The 19,066-nt window shown below is 33.0% G+C and overlaps 1 protein-coding gene and 1 pseudogene across 6 annotated transcripts in view; one reads left to right on the forward strand and one right to left on the reverse strand.

The window, feature by feature from the left end:
- Window positions 1-9,682, forward strand: part of LOC132609105 (uncharacterized) — a 28,112-nt gene extending 18,430 nt beyond the window's left edge. Inside the window, exons 1-9 of one of the 6 annotated variants that reach the window (XM_060322957.1) lie at window positions 2,102-2,253; window positions 4,564-4,650; window positions 5,520-5,642; window positions 5,750-5,845; window positions 7,043-7,130; window positions 7,628-7,712; window positions 8,358-8,421; window positions 8,509-8,598; window positions 9,430-9,682. In XM_060322957.1, the coding sequence (XP_060178940.1) occupies window positions 5,532-5,642; window positions 5,750-5,845; window positions 7,043-7,130; window positions 7,628-7,712; window positions 8,358-8,421; window positions 8,509-8,598; window positions 9,430-9,477 (582 nt within the window). In that variant the 5' untranslated portion in view covers window positions 2,102-2,253; window positions 4,564-4,650; window positions 5,520-5,531 and the 3' untranslated portion in view covers window positions 9,478-9,682. Of the gene's footprint in view, window positions 1-2,101; window positions 2,313-2,454; window positions 3,039-4,563; window positions 4,651-5,519; window positions 5,643-5,749; window positions 5,846-7,042; window positions 7,131-7,627; window positions 7,713-8,357; window positions 8,422-8,508; window positions 8,599-9,429 lie in introns of those variants that run through there. The other 5 variants (XM_060322958.1, XM_060322959.1, XM_060322960.1 and 2 more) reach the window with 5 other exon arrangements.
- A 3,606-nt stretch (window positions 9,683-13,288) lies between these two features.
- Window positions 13,289-18,810, reverse strand: LOC132612048 (GDSL esterase/lipase At2g24560-like; annotated as a pseudogene).
- Between the last annotated feature and the right edge of the window lie 256 nt (window positions 18,811-19,066).

The raw sequence follows: 19,066 nt of genomic DNA on the forward strand, positions 1-19,066 counted from the left end.
CCCGCCTGAAAACAAAGATTCTATTTTCAATAGTTTCAAAGGCTTGAAGGAGCGTAGCCTTATTCAAAAGGAATTGATAGGATTTTCTCTCTCCGATTATCTCCTACAATAAGATAAGAGGTAAGAAGCAAGGAAGACTGTTTATGAATAGCCCTTTTCAGTTCCAATGCGCGGAATCAAAAAAAGACTATCATTCTTTCGGGGTCATAGATCAGAGAATTCCCTCTTTCAAGCTTCCTTATAGGCAAAAGAGTTAGCAAAGGTACAGACAGCCCGATCTAGCCAGTAGTGAGCAAGCATGTCCGCTTTCGATTCTATATCTTTCTTAACACCCGGAAAATTATATGTCCCTATAGTAGCTTGCAACAGAATGCATCTATTTCTAACGGATAGCTTTGTTAGCTAGGCCACCCGCCTGATCAGGGTTTCCGTCCGAACTAGTGTCTTGACCAGTAAGGCAAATGCAATTTTGTGGTAGGGTATCGTATATAAGAGAGATGCAAGTGAAATTATGATAATGGACTGATACCGTAAAAGGTTGCATATTCCATTGTACATAAATGTTAGAACTCTATTTTGCCTTGTCCTCTCACCCATTTTGGTGGGGATACAGCAAGAGGTGGATGTTATCACATTCACTTTTTCAGAGTGCTTTGTTTGTTCAGAATGGAAAAGAATAGAAAATAAGAATCTTAAGAGGAAAGGGAAATGATGAGAATGGTATAAAGGAATTACTACTATAAATAGAAGTAATTTCTTTCATGGACCAAAGAGAAAGTGTATATTGTAAAATTGTAAACAAGGATATATGGACGTAGTCAGGGCCAACTGAAGCCTAAAGCCACCAAAACTGGTGGCTTTAGGCCCCAAATATATTAGGGCCCCAAAATAATTTGTATTATATATATGATTTTAAAAAATTATATATTTATTATTAGTGATATATAATTTTCTGGATCATTTTACGGTCAATTATTTATCAATTATTACATATATATATATATATTTTCAAAGTTTATGCTACTTTTTAGAAATATGATTGATGTAATTACAGTTAGAAGTTGTAGTCAATTAAATTTATAATTACTTCCTACTTTGTAATATGGTTTAATTCACTTCAACTTAAATCAATCTAGTTTATAATTTTGACTTTGTAAGATCTTCTATAACTCTTTGAGCGCCTTTTTAGATATTTTTCAAGCTCAAGCTAAGTAGATTATTAAACCATTAGAATAGAAAAGACATTATTAAGCCCTTAAATATTTTTTAGGCATAATAGTCACTGACGGTTTTAATCTATTTTTATAGTTATAGTGATACAAAAATATTTATATGTAGAAGATGATACTCTTATTGGCCTGAAGTCTTACTTCTATTTTTAAATGTTTCCGTTGCTTATAAAATAATTTTGAAAAGTTTTTTGTAACAATCGCTTGAACTAAAAAAAAAAAAAAAAAAAAAAATCGATGAAATGATCGTAATACAGAATATAAGATTCGTGATTCAGTTAATGTCTCATGAAAAATTACACGAATTGACTATATCGTCAATTGAAAAAAAAAAAAACACTTTAAAAAAGCTATAAGAATAAATAACACACAAAATATATTAAAATTATAATCATTCTTAACTAGTCCATAAGAAGTGATTCCTTTTAGTTCATTGAGTTCGAAGAAAGACGAAAGATCTTGAGCGATCGATCCGGTAGAACAACTCAAAGGATAAAAAATCTCTCCATACTCATTCTAAGCTTGAAAAATCATTTGTACAAATGAATCCCTCACATTAGATAAGGGGTTACAATTACAAAATAAAAACCAAATATATGTTTTATAGCACATCACTACTAAAAAAAAGGCTTTTTCGGCCTAAAAATGTCGACCACATTGAATTTAATTTTTTATAGGATTTCGACCACATCGGGTCGATTTTTTAATGGGAAAAGTGAATTTTGACCACGTGTGGTCAAAATTAGTTTTTGTACAAATAATAAATAGAAAAAATACATTTTATACATAATTAAATTATATCAATATAAAAAAATAAAAATCTGATTTCGGTGATCGAAATAATTAAGTCAAATTTAATCAAATTTGACTTAATTTTGTCAAAAAGTCCAATAGATTTAGACCCCATCGGGTCACTTTCTTTTTATTTCTCCTTCCCTCTCCTCTCTACGCACCCCACTGTCCCACCACGCCACCTCCTTAGACGCTCAACGTCGCACGCCACCTCCGTTTCCGATCAGCGCAGGTATTTTGTTTTATTTTTCAATCTCACGAACACAAGCCCCAAATTGAACTAGTTCTCAAGTATGTATTTCAATACCATGTTATTAATTGCATTACCTTCTATATTGAGTAGATTTGATAACTTTATTTAGTGTTCATTAGTTTGTTTTAGGGTTTATATTATGTTATTTCTTTTAGGGTTGTGAATTGAAATGGAATGAAATATTGAAATTGAATGATGTTGTTGTTGCATTTTTAGCAAAGCTAGGGGTAAATGAAGTTGAATGTTGCATTTTTACACTATGGTAGTCACTACAGAGCAGAATTTAGTTGATAGCATATGAAATTTGTTAGTTCCATCATTTTCTGCCAAATTGGCATCACCTAAAGAATAAAGGCACCGATAACGAGACTTATTGTTAAAGCAGAAATTAAAACAATTCAAACTTGTAAGGAAAAGTCATGGTAATGTTCATTTGGATTTCAGATAAATGACAAGATGAGAGTTACATGTGAATTTAAATGGAAACTAGTACGTATGATTTTAGATCTAGATCTAGATCAATTGCAGACTCTACTGAACAATAGCAAAGTCCTCGTAGTATTCTTTATAAAAGCTCCAAACTTAATAAAAGACCTGTTACACCAATTTAGCTGCAAATTTTACCTAAAAATTGCCAGTTGCAGTGTCAGTTTCATAGAGGAGAAAGATAAATTCCACTCACTTTCTTAGTTGAAGCATTCATTACTGTAAGTCTGTAACAAATACAAGTTTACATTTGGTTTAAACACCATCACTTCATTACTGTAAGTCTTTTTTTTCCCCTTCTTTTATGTGTATTTCATGTTCTTTTTCTCTTTTGTTTCTTCTCCATTACACAGTTTACAAATGAAATATTGTACAATATGGGACACGTGGGTTGTATATATAGTTATTAATGGAAGTTAAAAAGATTTAGGTACTTTATCTATCGAGTTTCAAATAGGGAGACTTAGCCTTTATACTTGTGAAATAAAATTCGTTTACTAATCATATAAACTAAGTTCAAACTTTGTGTGTAGATGGAATCTCATAGTTGGATGTACGATAGAACTAATCCTGGTCGATTTGGGTTGAAGAATGAATTTGTAGCCGGTGTTTATGGTTTTGTTGACTATGCTAAAATACTTGAGGATTTTACAATTCATGATGTGGTTAGGTGTCCTTGTTCTAAATGTGAATGTATGAAATTCAAGACCCCAGAGATTGTTAGGCGACATCTAATGGAAGAAGGTTTTAAAAGTAATTATACGGTTTGGACTAGTCATAGAGAAACGCGTAACAGTTTGGGTAGATTTCAGAACTTTGTTGTGGTTGAAAGTAGTAGGGCGGTAGAACCTAATGTCCAGAATTCTAGAATGCACGACATGGTTCAGGATGACGAAGAATGGTCAGAAGAGGAAGAAAATGATGAAAATTAGCATGTATTTCATGACTTGTCTCTCCATGCTATTTTATCATGACTTCTTTGCCCTTGTTATTTCTCATTTTCGCATTGCTTTGATTTGCTTGTCGGTATCTGAATTTTTCCCCTTGTTTTCTTGTTTTGTTTTGAGCCGAGGGTCTTTCGGAAACAGCCTCCCTACCTTCCAAGGTGGGGGTAAGGTCTGCGTACATTTAACCTTCTCCAGACCCACACTGTGGGATTCAACTGGGTATGTTGTTGTTGTTTAGTTTTACTTAAGTGATTGTAAGACTTATAAGTATTTGAATCTTAATTGATTGTAAGACTTATAAGTATCATAATTGACTTATAAGTTAGTTCTCACTTTTAAAGATGGCTTTTGCTGTTGGATGGATCTTGGGGTTTAAGTATGTTGGCTGGATAATTTGTTACTGTGTTATTTTTCAATTTTGTTGATAGATTAGCTTTTGTTTTCTTTTGTTTTTCATAGTATATGTGATTTCTGGGTATCCAGATCTCTTTACTTTGGCTGCAAATTAAATTCATATGTTCTAGTTAAGATATGATGCTACAGATACCATTTTTGTTCTATTGTACACTGGTTTTTTAAGGTAATTGAGAGGAACTTTTTTTTTTGGGTATATTTGTTTGTTGGTGATGATTACAGAGTTTTTAGGATTTATATAGTTAGGAGATGACATGTTATTTGGTGGTTGGTTAGATGCAAATATCAGATTGTGTTATGTACTTTTGATCTGCTTTTGGATTGGCATCTGAAATTAAAACTTTAGGAGATATACTTGTCTAACAAATTGGTAATTCTTCCTTATTTATCTTATGATATATGATGACCTGATTCTCAATTAGTCCTTTCTTCCCTTGTTCAGGTTGCCTGTTAGCTAACATCGAAACTTTTATGTGAAAAGTAACTGTAGCTGCAACTGTTGTTTGTGCTTGCCAGAGGCACAAAACAGGTACTTTGCTATGATGCATTAGCTTCACTACTCAGTTCACATGGTTTTCATTCCTAGCCCGTGATCCTGCACCCCAAATAGGGTTCACCTAGATAATAAATTAGTTCTTATTTGCTTTTGTTTTAATCTATATTCCAATACTTCCATATATTTATTGTGTAGATGGCGGGTGATAAAAGGGGTAAGGCTATTGCGAAAGCCCCGAAAAAATCAAAAAAAGAAGTCCTTATATACCACCAGAGGGCATAGTACCAGGTCCTCTCCATTCTAACAAATTCTCAAGGTTCTCATATGCAATCACAAGAGTATTAAATGTTTGTTAAATGAAGCTATGATTGGGTACTTCACTTTAAGCTAGCATACAAGGAAGCTCTTTGTGATATATCTATCTTTTGTCAATAAAACAAAGAGCTTCCTTGTATGCTAGCTTAAAGTGAAGTACCCAATCATAGCTTCGTTTAACAAACATTTAATACTCATATTCTGTTCACCAAATATGACAGCTGTAGTTATCTATCTTTTGTCAATAAAACAAAGAGCTTCCTTGTATGCTAGCTTACAGTGAAGTACCCAATCATAGCTTCGTTTAACAAACATTTAATACTCTTGTGATTGCATATGAGAACCTTGAGAATTTGTTAGAATGGAGAGGACCAAGGCCAAGAATATTCTTTGATGGGGTACTTTGCATGGATCCTTGCTGAAAACAAAAAGAAACAAAAATATGCTGTATATTAAAATGATCCACATGAGATAAAGATCCATATCTTATAGTCTTTCTTTTGCAAGTCTACCAAATTTAGACTTTTCGCAAGTTTGTATTTTTTGTCTTGTTGGTAAATTTTTTGGTGTGATATATCTTGCTACAGATTTAAGGAGGCATGTTTTATCTGAGTTTAATAGAACACACACTGAGATTGCCGCCTCATTTCCTAAGTCTTCCACTCAATGAATCAATCAGAGGAGAACTTGAGGGTCTCTTTGTGGATAAGGTTTGTTTTCTTCTCTTTTGAGGCTGCATTTTTGTTTTCAATCCATTTCCTAACTCAAAAATATTTAGCATCATTAAAAGAGACTAACTTTTGGACATGATGCTTAGGTTATTGCAAATTTGGGCCTCGTGATATCTATTTGTGATATTCGCTCCATAGATGGTGGTTTAATTTATCCAAGTGAAGGTGCCTCAACATATACGGTATTCTACTTGTTGCGGCAGTTAATTATTCTTAATTTAAATTTAATGGATTATGTAAACATGTATCATTTTTCCTCGTGAGAGATTCCCGTTTTCCATCCCAATAACATGATTTTCAGTTGATAAGTTCTTTGGCTTTATGAGCATCACTGCCCCTTACGGGAATTGAAAGTGCACTTTTTTCTTGCTCTAAATATGAAGGGTGATTATTGTGATCTTACCAAAGCCACAACTTTGTTCTAAATTAAATCCCCCCTTAACCGATCCAACCAAAAAAACAAAGTCTCCCTCGATTTTTTAAAAGATTAAGAGATGTGATAAGGGTAAGTATCTTTGACCTCTAATAAATCTGTTACCACCTCCTTGACATGATCTATATAAAGATCTGATGTCTCATTCTTTGAAAAAAAGTGCTCGATATCCTTGTTTATGCCTACAACAGAATGTTGACCTTTCAATTAGAGGAAAAATGATGAATCCTGGCTGGACAGCACAATAACGAAAGAACAATCGATTTTTACTATAGTTTATGAGCTGGTTCTGAAATAGCATTTCAGTTTTTTCAATTGTGTCATGCGACTAAGGGGTCGTGTGGTTCGAAATAAGTTATGCTGGAATTGGTAATGCTGGGATTAATTATGCTGTCATTATTTCTTATCGACCGTTTAGGTGGTTGTATTAAAATAACATGGATTGCATAATTTCTGAATAGTATTGAATAGAGTGTAAGTATAAGAACAGCGCTGGTATTGTTAATGCCATGGTTTAGAGCATGTTTGGATGGGCTTAAAAAAAGTAGCTTATAAGCTGGTAACAGCTTATGAGCTGCTTTAGATAAGCTAAGCCAAACGGGCCCAATTAATTTTTTGGGCTTATTTTAAGCACAAAATGGCTTTAAGCTAGCCAGCCAAACACTCAAAAAAACTGAAAACAACTTATAAGCAACTTATAAGTCAATCCAAACGGGCTCTTACTATGTATAAGAATAGTATGAATAGAGTGTATAAGTAGCATTGGTATTAGTTGTACTAGACTTATATTCAACCAAACATTGTACTAAAATGTTATACCAGCATTATTCACCTAATACACCCTACCAAACGACCCCTAAGGGCTATAATAGTCAGCTTTCTATTATTTGTAGTTTTTTCTGTGATAGTGTGCTCATTAATACAGAATAATCATGGTATCTTGCAGGTCAAGTTTAGACTGGTAGTGTTTCGGCCATTTGTAGGAGAAGTAATAACTGCTAGACTCAAAGAGTCCAATGCAGAGGGTTTGCGCTGTAAGCATTAATTTATTCTCATCCAACTTTTCTCTGTCGAAGTTTCTGTCATACAGTATATGTTTTGAGAAACATTTATCCCACTATTGTTTTTTTCTAATTGATGTCTACACGACAACTATCTAGCACTGAAAACTATTACTTGTTTGAACCATGCAAATATTGAAGGATATTTGGGTCATAGTTTCTCAATCATTTAAAATATGTAGTGTTATTAATACTAACCAAAACTTGATGAAGACACATTTTTCTAGTTCAGGAATTATATACTGGGAATATTTTTATTCGCTACTTTCTACTTTAGTTTGGCAGAGGATAACTAAGTTTTTGCATAATGAAAGGCTTATGCTCCCGACTATCATTTGTGAAATTCATGTGCTAGTATAGATTTTCCTTTTCATTAATTTTTTTTCCAGTGATATAACGTGCATGTTAATTGATGAGGATAATCTTTCAGAAAAGGCATCTTAATATTTGTTTCGCTTTGTGCTTGGCAGTGTCGCTTGGATTTTTCAGTGACATTTATGTACCCGCACCTTTAATGCCAGTTCCATCACGTTCTGAACCTGATCCGGAAAACCAGTAAGTGTTTTCCTGTCTCAACATCTAATCTTGTGGTGTGATCGCATCTACTACTTGGTCTTTCTAATAGGCCTTACGCGGCGCGAATCTTGATTAGTTGTGCCCCAGTGCGGGTCTTTGAAATTATCCCTTATTCTTTCTAGAGGGGCCAAATCTTCAAAAACAGTAAGGGATAATAACCCTTTTGGTTCTTCAATTATTGGTAAACTTTAATTTTGGTCCTTGCAGTATATGATTCAGCACATTTAACCTTCAGTGTAATAAACATCAGTGGTTTGATCCCTTTATATACGAAATATATTATATTTGAACTATTTTTAGAACTTTATCACTCTCAAATATGGAGTAACAATGCAAACTTAACATAACATATGGCTAGTTAGATAATGTAATAGTATATAATGCGTAAAATCTCTGAAGATTCACAAGAAAGGGATCAAAAGTGCACATTTTAATTAATTGAAGGTTGAATGTGCTTAGCTAAATATCAGAAGGATCAAAACTGGAATTTGTCAATATCTAAGGGACTAAAAAAGTGCAAACTTCCCTTTTCTCAACATCTAATTTTGTGGTGGGATCTCATGTGCAGTTTGATCTTTCTGAATCATACATCTTATGTTTCTTTGGTTTAATTGTCCATTTCAGGAACCAAGTCAGGTGGATATGGATGTTTGATGAACAAGAATATCCGATTGATGGCGTAGATGAGGTTGTTAAACCTAACAATTTTGCTAATGTCGCAACCTTTGTTAAATGATGTACTTCAATTTTTTGACATTGATTATATAAATTGCAGATTAGGTTCCAAGTTCATAATGTTAGTTATCCATCAATACCTCTTGAGCAAGATAGAGATTCAAAACCATTTGCACCAATGGTTATAAAGGTATGTCAATTCTTAACGTGTTGTATATTATCTTTTTCCTTTCCTACAATGAAATTGATATAATCTCGTTGCATAAGTGGTGCTCGAGGTGTAATTGTTTTCGTGCGCCATAGCCCTTACATAAACTCTTGAAATCGAGGTAAAAATGAATGATGATGAGCATCAATAAGTTTGACCGAGGAATTAAAATTCCTATGAAGCAGGTCGTTTAAACGTTGTGTCGGATTCAAGTCTCAAACTGGTACTTTTTTTTTTTTTCAATAATGGTGATGTCTGAGCCAGGTTGCGTGCGTCGGTTATTTTACTGATTACCTACTACCTCCCACCAGCATAACTATCAGATAACTTTGATATCAAGACTTAGGCAGATAGAAATATCACCTAGTATTTTTTCTCTCTTGCTGGGATTTGAACCCTGGTTTTCAAGGCCTGCAACGACTTCATTGGCCTCGAGGCCACACCCTTAGGTGCAAATTGGAACTTTCAATTAGGTTACCTAAACATCTTGAACAATAATAGTGGGAAGTCTAGTGGAAAAGATTAGGGTTGGTTGTCCATACCTAGTAATCTCATATCACAAACTTACATGGAGGGGGTCAATGGGCTATCAAGAAGACCCGTAGCCTAGGTTGATGACTTTCTTTTTGCTTTCAATGGTGCTCGCTTAAGGCGGCCCAAGTGGTCGAGGGCCTATCCAAAACCTTGTAGTCTCATATCAGTGATCCTTAGTAGATAGTACATTCATGACCTTTGTTTTGTAATGTTGAAATGAGAGATTTTATCCCCTTTTCTGTTAATCATAACTCTAAAATTCTCTTTTTGTTCTACTAGGGATCTCTTGATGCTGATGGTCTAGGACCAATTTCATGGTGGATATAGCGGAATTGCTGTAGAATCTTTGACAAGGAACCATACAGTTATTTTTTTTGTTGATGGAGAGAAACAGTGTAATTCACCTCATGAGAGAGCAGCAAAATGAGATCTTTTGAGTTAATTCAAATTTCTTTCGTTTGGTTTAGGTATAAGCAAAGTTCATCTTGGTTGACAAATCGGTATTGCTTTATAGCATGTTTGGTTTCCGGTATTAAAATCACCATAAGTTATGCAGATTTTGATACTGAAAACTAAACATTCTATAACTAATACGGGTACTAGTTGTAAGAGAATCTAAGTATTATTTTATACGGGATAGAAGGTGGAATAACTAATACATGAATAAGAGTATCTAAAGATGAAATATCCTTACAATAGGAAATTTCTAAAAATTAATTCCCATATTTTTTATTCCACGTAACAATCCTTATATCATTTATTATTCACATAACAATTTTCGGACACACAATCCTTGTAAGACCTTATACATCAAACCAAATGACCTTTTAACAATTCCTCAAATACATAGAGATATAATTTAAATGACGGAAAAGGCCAAAATTACCCCTGAACTTTGAGAAATAGTTTATCCATACCCTTCGTTATACTATCGGGCCAATTATGCCTTTATCATTATACTGTGGTTCAAATTTATCCTTAATCTAAATGGATTGCTACGTGTCCTAATCCTACACGCCCAACCCATTTCCCCCAATAATTTCATCCGGATCAAATAATTCTCTAAATCCGACCCGGATGAACTCACTCAACCCATTTTTGCTTATTTCAAACCCAAATAACACTATTCCCCCCCCCCCCCCGGCAACCCCACCCACCACTCTCCACCCAACAACATTCTGGTAAACAAAAGAAAAACTGCACATTTCTCTGAAGGCCATATTTTCTTGTCTTGTGTTTGTTTTGTGTTACACTTTGAAAATTTCGCGTTGTTTGCATTTTAAGTAAACTAACGCAAGCCTAAAGTGGATATGAAGCCCTTACAAGGTTAAGGAGGGAATCTAATAATTCTAAGTATGTACCTTAAGGTTTCGGAATCAAATGAATCGGCGGAAGTAAGCTCGTTGAAGGATTGGAATTTGAGTCATGTTTTGGGAAGATTTCGTATCATTTGTGTTATACATTGCTTAACATCACCTTGAGAGGAAGATATAGGGCTCCTTAGAGGGTTAATGAAGTTTTATACAAGTGCCAAGAAGGTTCCATAAGGATTGGAGGTCAAACGAATCGAAAAGAATGCATTTTCGCGAAATCGGAAATTTGGGGCAATATGCGGCCGCATACTTAGTATGCCGTGCAGCATATTGGACGCAAACTCCCAAAAATTGGGGGCTTCACTGACCAACATCTTCCCCAAGGAAAGGAGGGGAGATGTGGCCGCATACTAAATATGTGGTGCCGCATCTCCACCGCAAATTGAAGAGGGAGGACAATTTAAAACCCCTTTTAAGTTCCAAAAGATCTCATTCCTCACACCCACTTTCCACACTCTTCTCTCCACATTATTAGAGGGTTCTTGAAGGTCTCCAACATTCCAAAATCTTCCACACCATTAAAAGAGAAGATCAAACATCAAAACCTCAAGATAATCCATGGAAGATGATTGTTCTTGCTTCCTTTCAATGTTGTGATGAACTTGATCTTGGGAGAAGTTGAGTGAGGTGAAGTCCTTCTGTTATAAGGTCTGTTCTCCATCCTATTTATGTGATTGAGTTGATTTAAAAGTTTAGTAACTCTTGGAAAGGAAAAGAATCAAAGTGGAGAAGTCACAAAGTATTGAATTGAAGTTGACGACTATGAGATGAATTTGAAAGGAGATTTTGGGTTGAGTTAAGATTAATTTGAATATAATTCATTGACTATGGTATTGTTGATGTTATTATTGTTATTTGGGAGTTGATTTGGAATTTGGTGGAAGTTGATAAAATAGGGGAAGCGCTGCCCAAATTTTGCTAGCTCATTAATTACACTAGTTTGAACTTATGAGTGTTTTCAAGACTTAACCTTAGCATGAATCTCTTAAATGTAGATTTGTGGGCTTGGGAGGAGAATGTTAAGTAGTTAAGGAGACGTAAAAATATGTTAAGGCTAACCCTTTCTTTCTTAAGGCATGATTCCTTTGTTGTGAACCTACACATGATATCCAATTATCCATAAAATCCCTATTCCTAAAAATGCTAGAAGCTCATGATTCTCAAGGTTCTTATGCTATTATTGATAAATGTTCTTCATGATGATGATGAATTCATTTCTAGAGATACCAAAGCTTATAGTTCTTGATGTTCTTATGATATTATTGAGCTTGTTCCATGACTATTGATGTTATTCATTGTTGTTGATCTCACCTTATGGTAGTTGTTCTTTCAAGGTGAGATATAGCGATAATGATGATTCCATAACAGAAATCGGAGGTTTACCGACCTTACGTCACTCCGATAGAGTTGTAACGTTTTATTTGGGCTCTCATGCATGTTTTATATATATGTAGCTATTTTCTTACATCGAGCCGCGCTATAGTTGGTCGGGTACGGCACGTAGGTGTGCACACCACTGCAGTTGGTACGTTATCATGTTAACTTGGACGCGAGATGCCCAAAAGCGGGATGATGTGATATATGGATCGGACTGCACGTTCCGCAACACTAACATTTATGGATCGGGCTGCACGTTTTGCAGCACTAACACTTATATTATATATGTATGAAAATATTTTTTTAAAAGCTAAGCATGCATGATATCCGCCTTAAGAGGCAATCAAATGTACAGATTATTTCTCCTATCTCATGTTTCTTCCATATTTTCATTATGTTGTTACTCATGCCTTTACCTACTCAGTACATTAATCGTACTGACGTCCTTTTGATTGTGGACGCTGCGTTCATGCCCGCAGGTAGAAAGGGAGACGGACCAGACCCCCAGGCTGCTTCATCAGCGACTATACAGGAGCGCTCCATTTGTTCTGGAGCTTCAGTTCAGCTGGTACTATTCTTTTGTGTATACATGGGCATGGCGGGGTCCTGCCCCGTCTTTATGATGTCATGTACTTCATGTAGAGGCTCATAGAAAGATGTATACAGTTAGATGTCCTGTAACGTTATCAGTTCATATTTTGTAAATCATTTTTGGCAACCTCGTCGGCTTGCATACATGGGTATAGTTGATGACGATTATATTGATGTGCTTTTATCTTTTGGACTCATGCCTTTACAGATTATGATATTTATGAGTTATCTATTGTGGTCCACCTAGATACGATTATGAGAAGTATGCTAAGAGCTGCTCGGTAAGTTAGCTCCGGGTACCCGTCATGGCCCTCCGGTTGGGCCGTGACATTTTGCTTGGAATGCACAAATACAACTGCTTGGTTTGAGATGTGATTTGTCAATAGTAACTTAGCTCCAGCATAGTGTTGACAGTCCAGTAAAGAGGTTGTTACTCGAATTCGGAAGAAACTTTGGTTAACTTTAGGGTTTGAAATAAGCAAAAATGGGTTGGGTGAAATAATTTCATCCGGGTTGGATCCGGAGAATTGTTTGATCCGGATGAAATTATTGGGGGGAAATGGGTTGGGTATCTAGGATTAAGACACGTGGCAGTCCGTTTAGATTAGGGGTAAGTTTGGACCAAAGTATAGCGGTAAGGGCATAATTGGCCCAATAGTATAACGAAGGGTATGAATAAACTATTTCTCAAAGTTCAGGGGTAATTTTAGCCCTTTTCCGTTTAAATAAAATAGGTCTGCCACACTGTTTTCGTACACATGGAAAATATAACACTTAGTAATTTTTTATGTAATAAATCAAAAGCTACTAATGGCTGAGAACTTTGGGATAAGATCCTTCACTAAGTACTCAGAAATTTGATAATAAGTTGATTCAGTTGGATGAATGTAATCAAAGAAAACATATTGTGAAGTATTTGAACAAATTGGAGATATTCTTGTACACAAGGGTCCTGCTTCAAATAATCCAGTTCCGCAACAACCCCTTTTGGTTTCTTTGAATCCTGTCATAATTATGTAAAATAAGAAACCTTTTTTGATTCACAAGAAGAATAAAAAAAGCGATTGGGGGAGGTTTGTAAAGTGTAAACTTGGCTGAAAATTGAAATTGAAACCCACTTATGTGGCTTAATGATTAATGAAGTGAGTGCAAATCTTGAATATCAGAGTTTAAATTACAACAGAGATAAAACGGTGATTTATTCCTATCCCCCCAGGACACATTTGTTATACGAGTTTCGCTTTCTGGAAAAACCTCTTCGCAGATGGTTATTCACTACAACGTAGAAGATTTAATATATATATATATATATGTATTTTTTACTTATTTACACAATATAATTTTTTGATGAAAGTTGTTCAATTGTCCACCCTTTATTTTATATGATTACACCACTAGATAGACAAAGTTATTTGGTACGGATTTTGGTAAAAATAATAGGTATTTAATAAAATAATTAAAATGTACACGAATTAATCCGTAAATTACCATCGTACAAAAAGAACCTCGATTAAAATTGTTCAGAAAGTTCCCACATTTGCAAAAAGTGGATTGTCTATTGTCTATATAAGACAAAAACTATGCATATACATGGGAACATGGAAGGTTTACATAGCATTTGCACCCTTTTTAGTAATAATTTTATCTCAATGTCTCAATACTAACCACTTTGAGAAACTAAATTTATTTAAAAATCATTTGCTACTAAAGACAAAAAACAAGTCATTCGTTACATTTTTACAAATCAACCTTACGTTCCAACTAGTCCGTATAAATTAAGTGAGATATTTAAGGAGAGTTAAATGATAATCTAAATAATTATTTTTATGATTAAGGCTATTAATATAGATTAAAAAAACCTACGACTATGCTTAACTTTTAAAAAAAAAGTCTTTTCTAAAATGGTGTGTAAGAATACTTTAGGATAGATAATATGGAACGAGAATAGTATAAACTAGTATTACAACGATTCACATAAAGATAGCAATTGAGGAGTTTGTCCTGAGGCAAACTATCAATGAGAGTAGAAAGCAGAAGGTGACGAGGTTCAACTACATCATATGGGTCGAACATATCTAAGAAGAATTATGTATTTTTAAGAACTCTTGAATAGGTTGGGGAAAGGAGATAAGGAGAAGAACCAAATTGATAAAGGGTTACAAATTTTAGGATTTGTCAGAGGTACAAAGAAGAATGGGCTCCTCTCTACTTTCTTTCTTGTTTTATTTTATCGTTTTATTAGTATCATCATAGAGTGTGCTATAAACACCGTGATGCTCATAGAGTATCTGGCATGGTTCGGTTTGGGTCGGTTATTGATTAAAACCATAACCAAACCAATTTAGTCGGTTTTAAAATGTCTAAAACCATAATCAAACCAAATAAAATAATAACCACCGATTTGGTTATAGTCGGTTTGGTTTGGTTTGGTTTGGTTCAATTTGGTTCGATTTTTCGATTTATGACTAGCAGCCATGAGATTTATCAGTAAAACATTAAAAAGTTGAAAAAAACATGTCTTGTTTTTGTTCAAATGATAACTTTTATTTATAGTTTAAGGTGGAACATACATCGTAGAAACATTTTCACTATTAGTGATAGTGTAGTACTCAAGTTACCCAAAATTACTAAACTATTACATATAGAGCTAAAAACCAACTTAGTAGTGGCTGCACCATTTTTGTCATCTTAATACACATACTTGGAAATAAAGTAGAGCATATATAGAAGCTTTTAGTTGTTGTTACAAACATACATATTAATTAAACATAAAGACTACCTAAAATTAAAATGAAAATATATGAAATAAAAAAACTTTATGTAATGATCCCAAATTTTGGGGCAGTACTTGCATTTTGCCTCAATTCTCCCATTTTATTAAAACAAAATTGTGTAATGATTTCAAACTTCAGATGTTTTTCTATCATTATCCCCAAGGCTAGGGTCTCGACTACAAGGAGTTGTTCGTTTCTGCTTTTTAGGAGGATTACCCACGGAAGAAGTATTAGGGCATTATTATGTGCTTGAGTTGCAGCAAATGCTGATGTTACTGAAGTATCTTCTATAGGAACCTCCAAATCAATAACCTCTGTCCTTTTCATATGAAAAATATTGAAAGTTTAGGACTCATTCAGACAACAAAAAAGAAAGGTATAAAATCGAAAAAAAGAAGAAGAAACAACTTAAAATCAAATGGCTGACAAAGAAAGGCTAAAAAATTAAGTTAAAGACATTAGACTCTAACGTGAGCTTCTGTTAGTAGGTTTACACTCAACACTTAAAAGAGTTAAAAGACTTAAAGACATGGGTTTGGACATATTCTTAAAAACATGTGCCTTAAACAATCATGTGAAATAAGTAGACCAAAAATCAAATTAATGATTAAAAGGTATAAAATATTTATAATTATTTATGAAAAAACTAATATTATACATATAAATAATTATAAAATTTATGTATATAATTTATCGGTTTAGTTCGGTTATTTATTCGGTTATTTTTTAATAGAACCATAACCAAACCAAATATTATCGGTTTTTAAAATTTAAAACCAAATCAAACCAAACCAAACCAAATGTCGGTTTTTTTATTCGGTTTGGTTAAATTTTCGGTTTGATTTTGGTTTTAACCAAAACCGTGAACAGCCCTAGTATCTGGTTCTTTCCAGTTCTTATTTGTTACATGCTTGCTAGTAATAGCAAAGGTGTTTGACCTCATTAAGATTTGTAAGGTAAGGCCTAGCCCCCCTTACTTGTAATTAATATTTTTTGAGATTTTTTTATTATTAATAAAAGGCCACTCAGGGTGAATCCCTGAGTGGTCCAATATTTGCTAGCAAAAAAAGAGTTACAGGATATTTAAAACAATTACTCTTATGATTAAGACTATTAAGATAGATTGAAAAAATCTTGATTATGCTTAACAATAAAATAATCTTTTTAGTGCGCTTATAAAAACCTTAAACAACCGATAATATAATGCGAAGATAATATAATTAGTTTTACAATGTATTCACACAAAGATAGCAAATGAATAACTCAATTAAAGCATCGACAACTATATCATTTCGGACTCTCAAAAAATGCTATTGTTGTCTCATACTCGTGTCGGATCCTAAAATATGCACTATTTTTTAAGGATCCGACACATACCTTACAATATATTTTTTAGAGAATCCAAGTAACATAATTGAAAACTTACCATATTCTTGTGGATTATCGATGATGTTAATATATTTTGCTTCCTGAAAGTTGTGCTTGTAAATGAGTCAACAATTCTTCAAGTGTCTTATTATAAGATTGAGAATCTGAGTTCTCTTTTTCAATGCAACTTCTATGAAATGGAGATTTTGCTATCATTTGAATTGGAAGACAACCAATTGGAGGAAACCCACTCACTATAATCTCACGACATCCAAGTTCATAAAGTTCATAGTAAAATAATATAAAATCAAAAAATTATTATATATTAATTATATGGTAATTATATGTAAATATATATGATAACTAAGTATTAATGAGTGTTACTTATATACATGTAGCAAGAATGTAAAGTAATTATTATACTATCGGACCGTACAAAAGATATTTACGGACAATTCTCTATAAAAATAAGATTTATAATCTTAAAAAAAGACAGATTACATGTTATAACGGATAAAGATAATGTGATAGTGTAATTTCCTTACATTGTTGGTTTGTATGTGTTAAACTCAGTACTAAGTAGTAGCTTGCTAATCATCAAAGATGTAAAACTCATCGATAGTTAAAAACTTTTTATATTTTTAAACTATTAATGTATTTTAACATATTGTGGTAACAGTATCTTATTTTGATGTTACCAAATTCTATATTTTATGGACAGTTATCTGTAGTATCTTTCAGATAACTTAATATTATAAAAATTAGTTTACACTATCAATTTATAAAACTACATTAAATTGTAGAGCAAAGTCTATCAATTCAAATGAATCTTCTGATAGTATTAAGAAATCCTTTATCTATTTTTTTTTTTTAATTAGAAGATAGGAACAAAAGTCAAGGAAATGAAGTAAAATAATAAATTTTATTAATTATACATACTTTTTTCATACTCAAACATATCAAAGATTCTTCTTCTTGTATATTCTATATGGATATAAATGTGATTCTATTTTTGTCTTTTTATGAAAAAAATCTTCTCATTTACGATTAATATCCTTTGGATGATTTTTTACACTCTTAATATATTTTAATATGTTGAAATATGTAACCGATCTTACTTTTTATGTTATTAATTTTATTTTTTATGAACGATTATCTAGAATTGTAAATTTTTATATGATTTGATATTGTAAAAATTACTTTACTCTGTTAATGGTAAAAGAACTATGTGATAGAGAATTACCTTGACAAAACTTTGCATCTTGTCTAGAATAAAATCTTGATACTGTTTCATGCCAAAATTCAACTCTTCTTGTTGGAACATCATAGAAATTTAAAATAAAATCATTACTCCCTGAACTAATAAAAACCAAAGCACCTTTTACTAGTTTGGTTTCCTATAATTTTGAATTATTATTTTTAATTATGGTGTATTTGACTTCTTGACAATCTTTTGTGCAGTATTATCTGGAAAATGAATATGCATCTTTCCCCGTGTGTTTGGAGAGAAGTTTGATGTCTAATGTTGTGCAGGGGTGTCAACGGTTTTTCAAAAACCGATTGAACCGACCGAACCGTACTGTACCCTACCGAATTGATTTTTAGGTTCTTTTTAATAAAATAAATCGATAACTGTACCGAATAATTAGGGTGGGTTTTTTATTGTATAAAAATACCGAAAAAATACCGAACCGAACTGAATAAATACATATGTAGAATTTTATATATCATAATTTATAATACATAGCTTTAGATATTTTGTCCTTGGGATGAATTTAAATGGAGAGGGCTATAACTAAAACTTAAACCTACCCGTCGACCCTATTGAAACCAAATATATAAAGTCTGGAACACTACTACACGATAATATCATCAACTGCTCCAAAAGAAGAAAAGGTTTGGTTTCTCCTCCTCTTCTTTTTGTTTCTATTTTTTCTAAAATTTTACAGTTCTTATTCCAATTAGCGATGGTAGTAACTACATATAACTTCATATTGCAAATTCTTTAATTAATTTTTTTAGTACAATTACTCTTTCTCCACTGGCACTGGAACTTATATGACAATTAATTTATATAGTTCTACTTTTCAATAATTTCTTATGATAAAAATAATTTTTAAACACTAATTATCATGTCTTGATACAATTGTTGTTGCCTTGCTACCTGCAAGATCCATCAATCCATTGCATAATTTCTAGTTTTTAATAATTTTAATATTCTTTTTGAAGCAACGAATATACGTATTTATCGTGTTGTGTGTTCCTTCTAAGTTATAAGTAGATGTCGTTGTATTTGTGAGCATCAATAATGTAGTGTTTTCAGTTTGTTTTCTTCCATAACTTTTTAATCCTTGTTTTGTATTGCATTAGGTGATTTTAAAAAAAATACCGAATATTAACCGAACCGTACTGATACCGAAGAAAAATCGATCT

The sequence above is a fragment of the Lycium barbarum genome, chromosome 9, assembly GCF_019175385.1.
Source record: "Lycium barbarum isolate Lr01 chromosome 9, ASM1917538v2, whole genome shotgun sequence".
NCBI lineage: Eukaryota > Viridiplantae > Streptophyta > Magnoliopsida > Solanales > Solanaceae > Lycium > Lycium barbarum.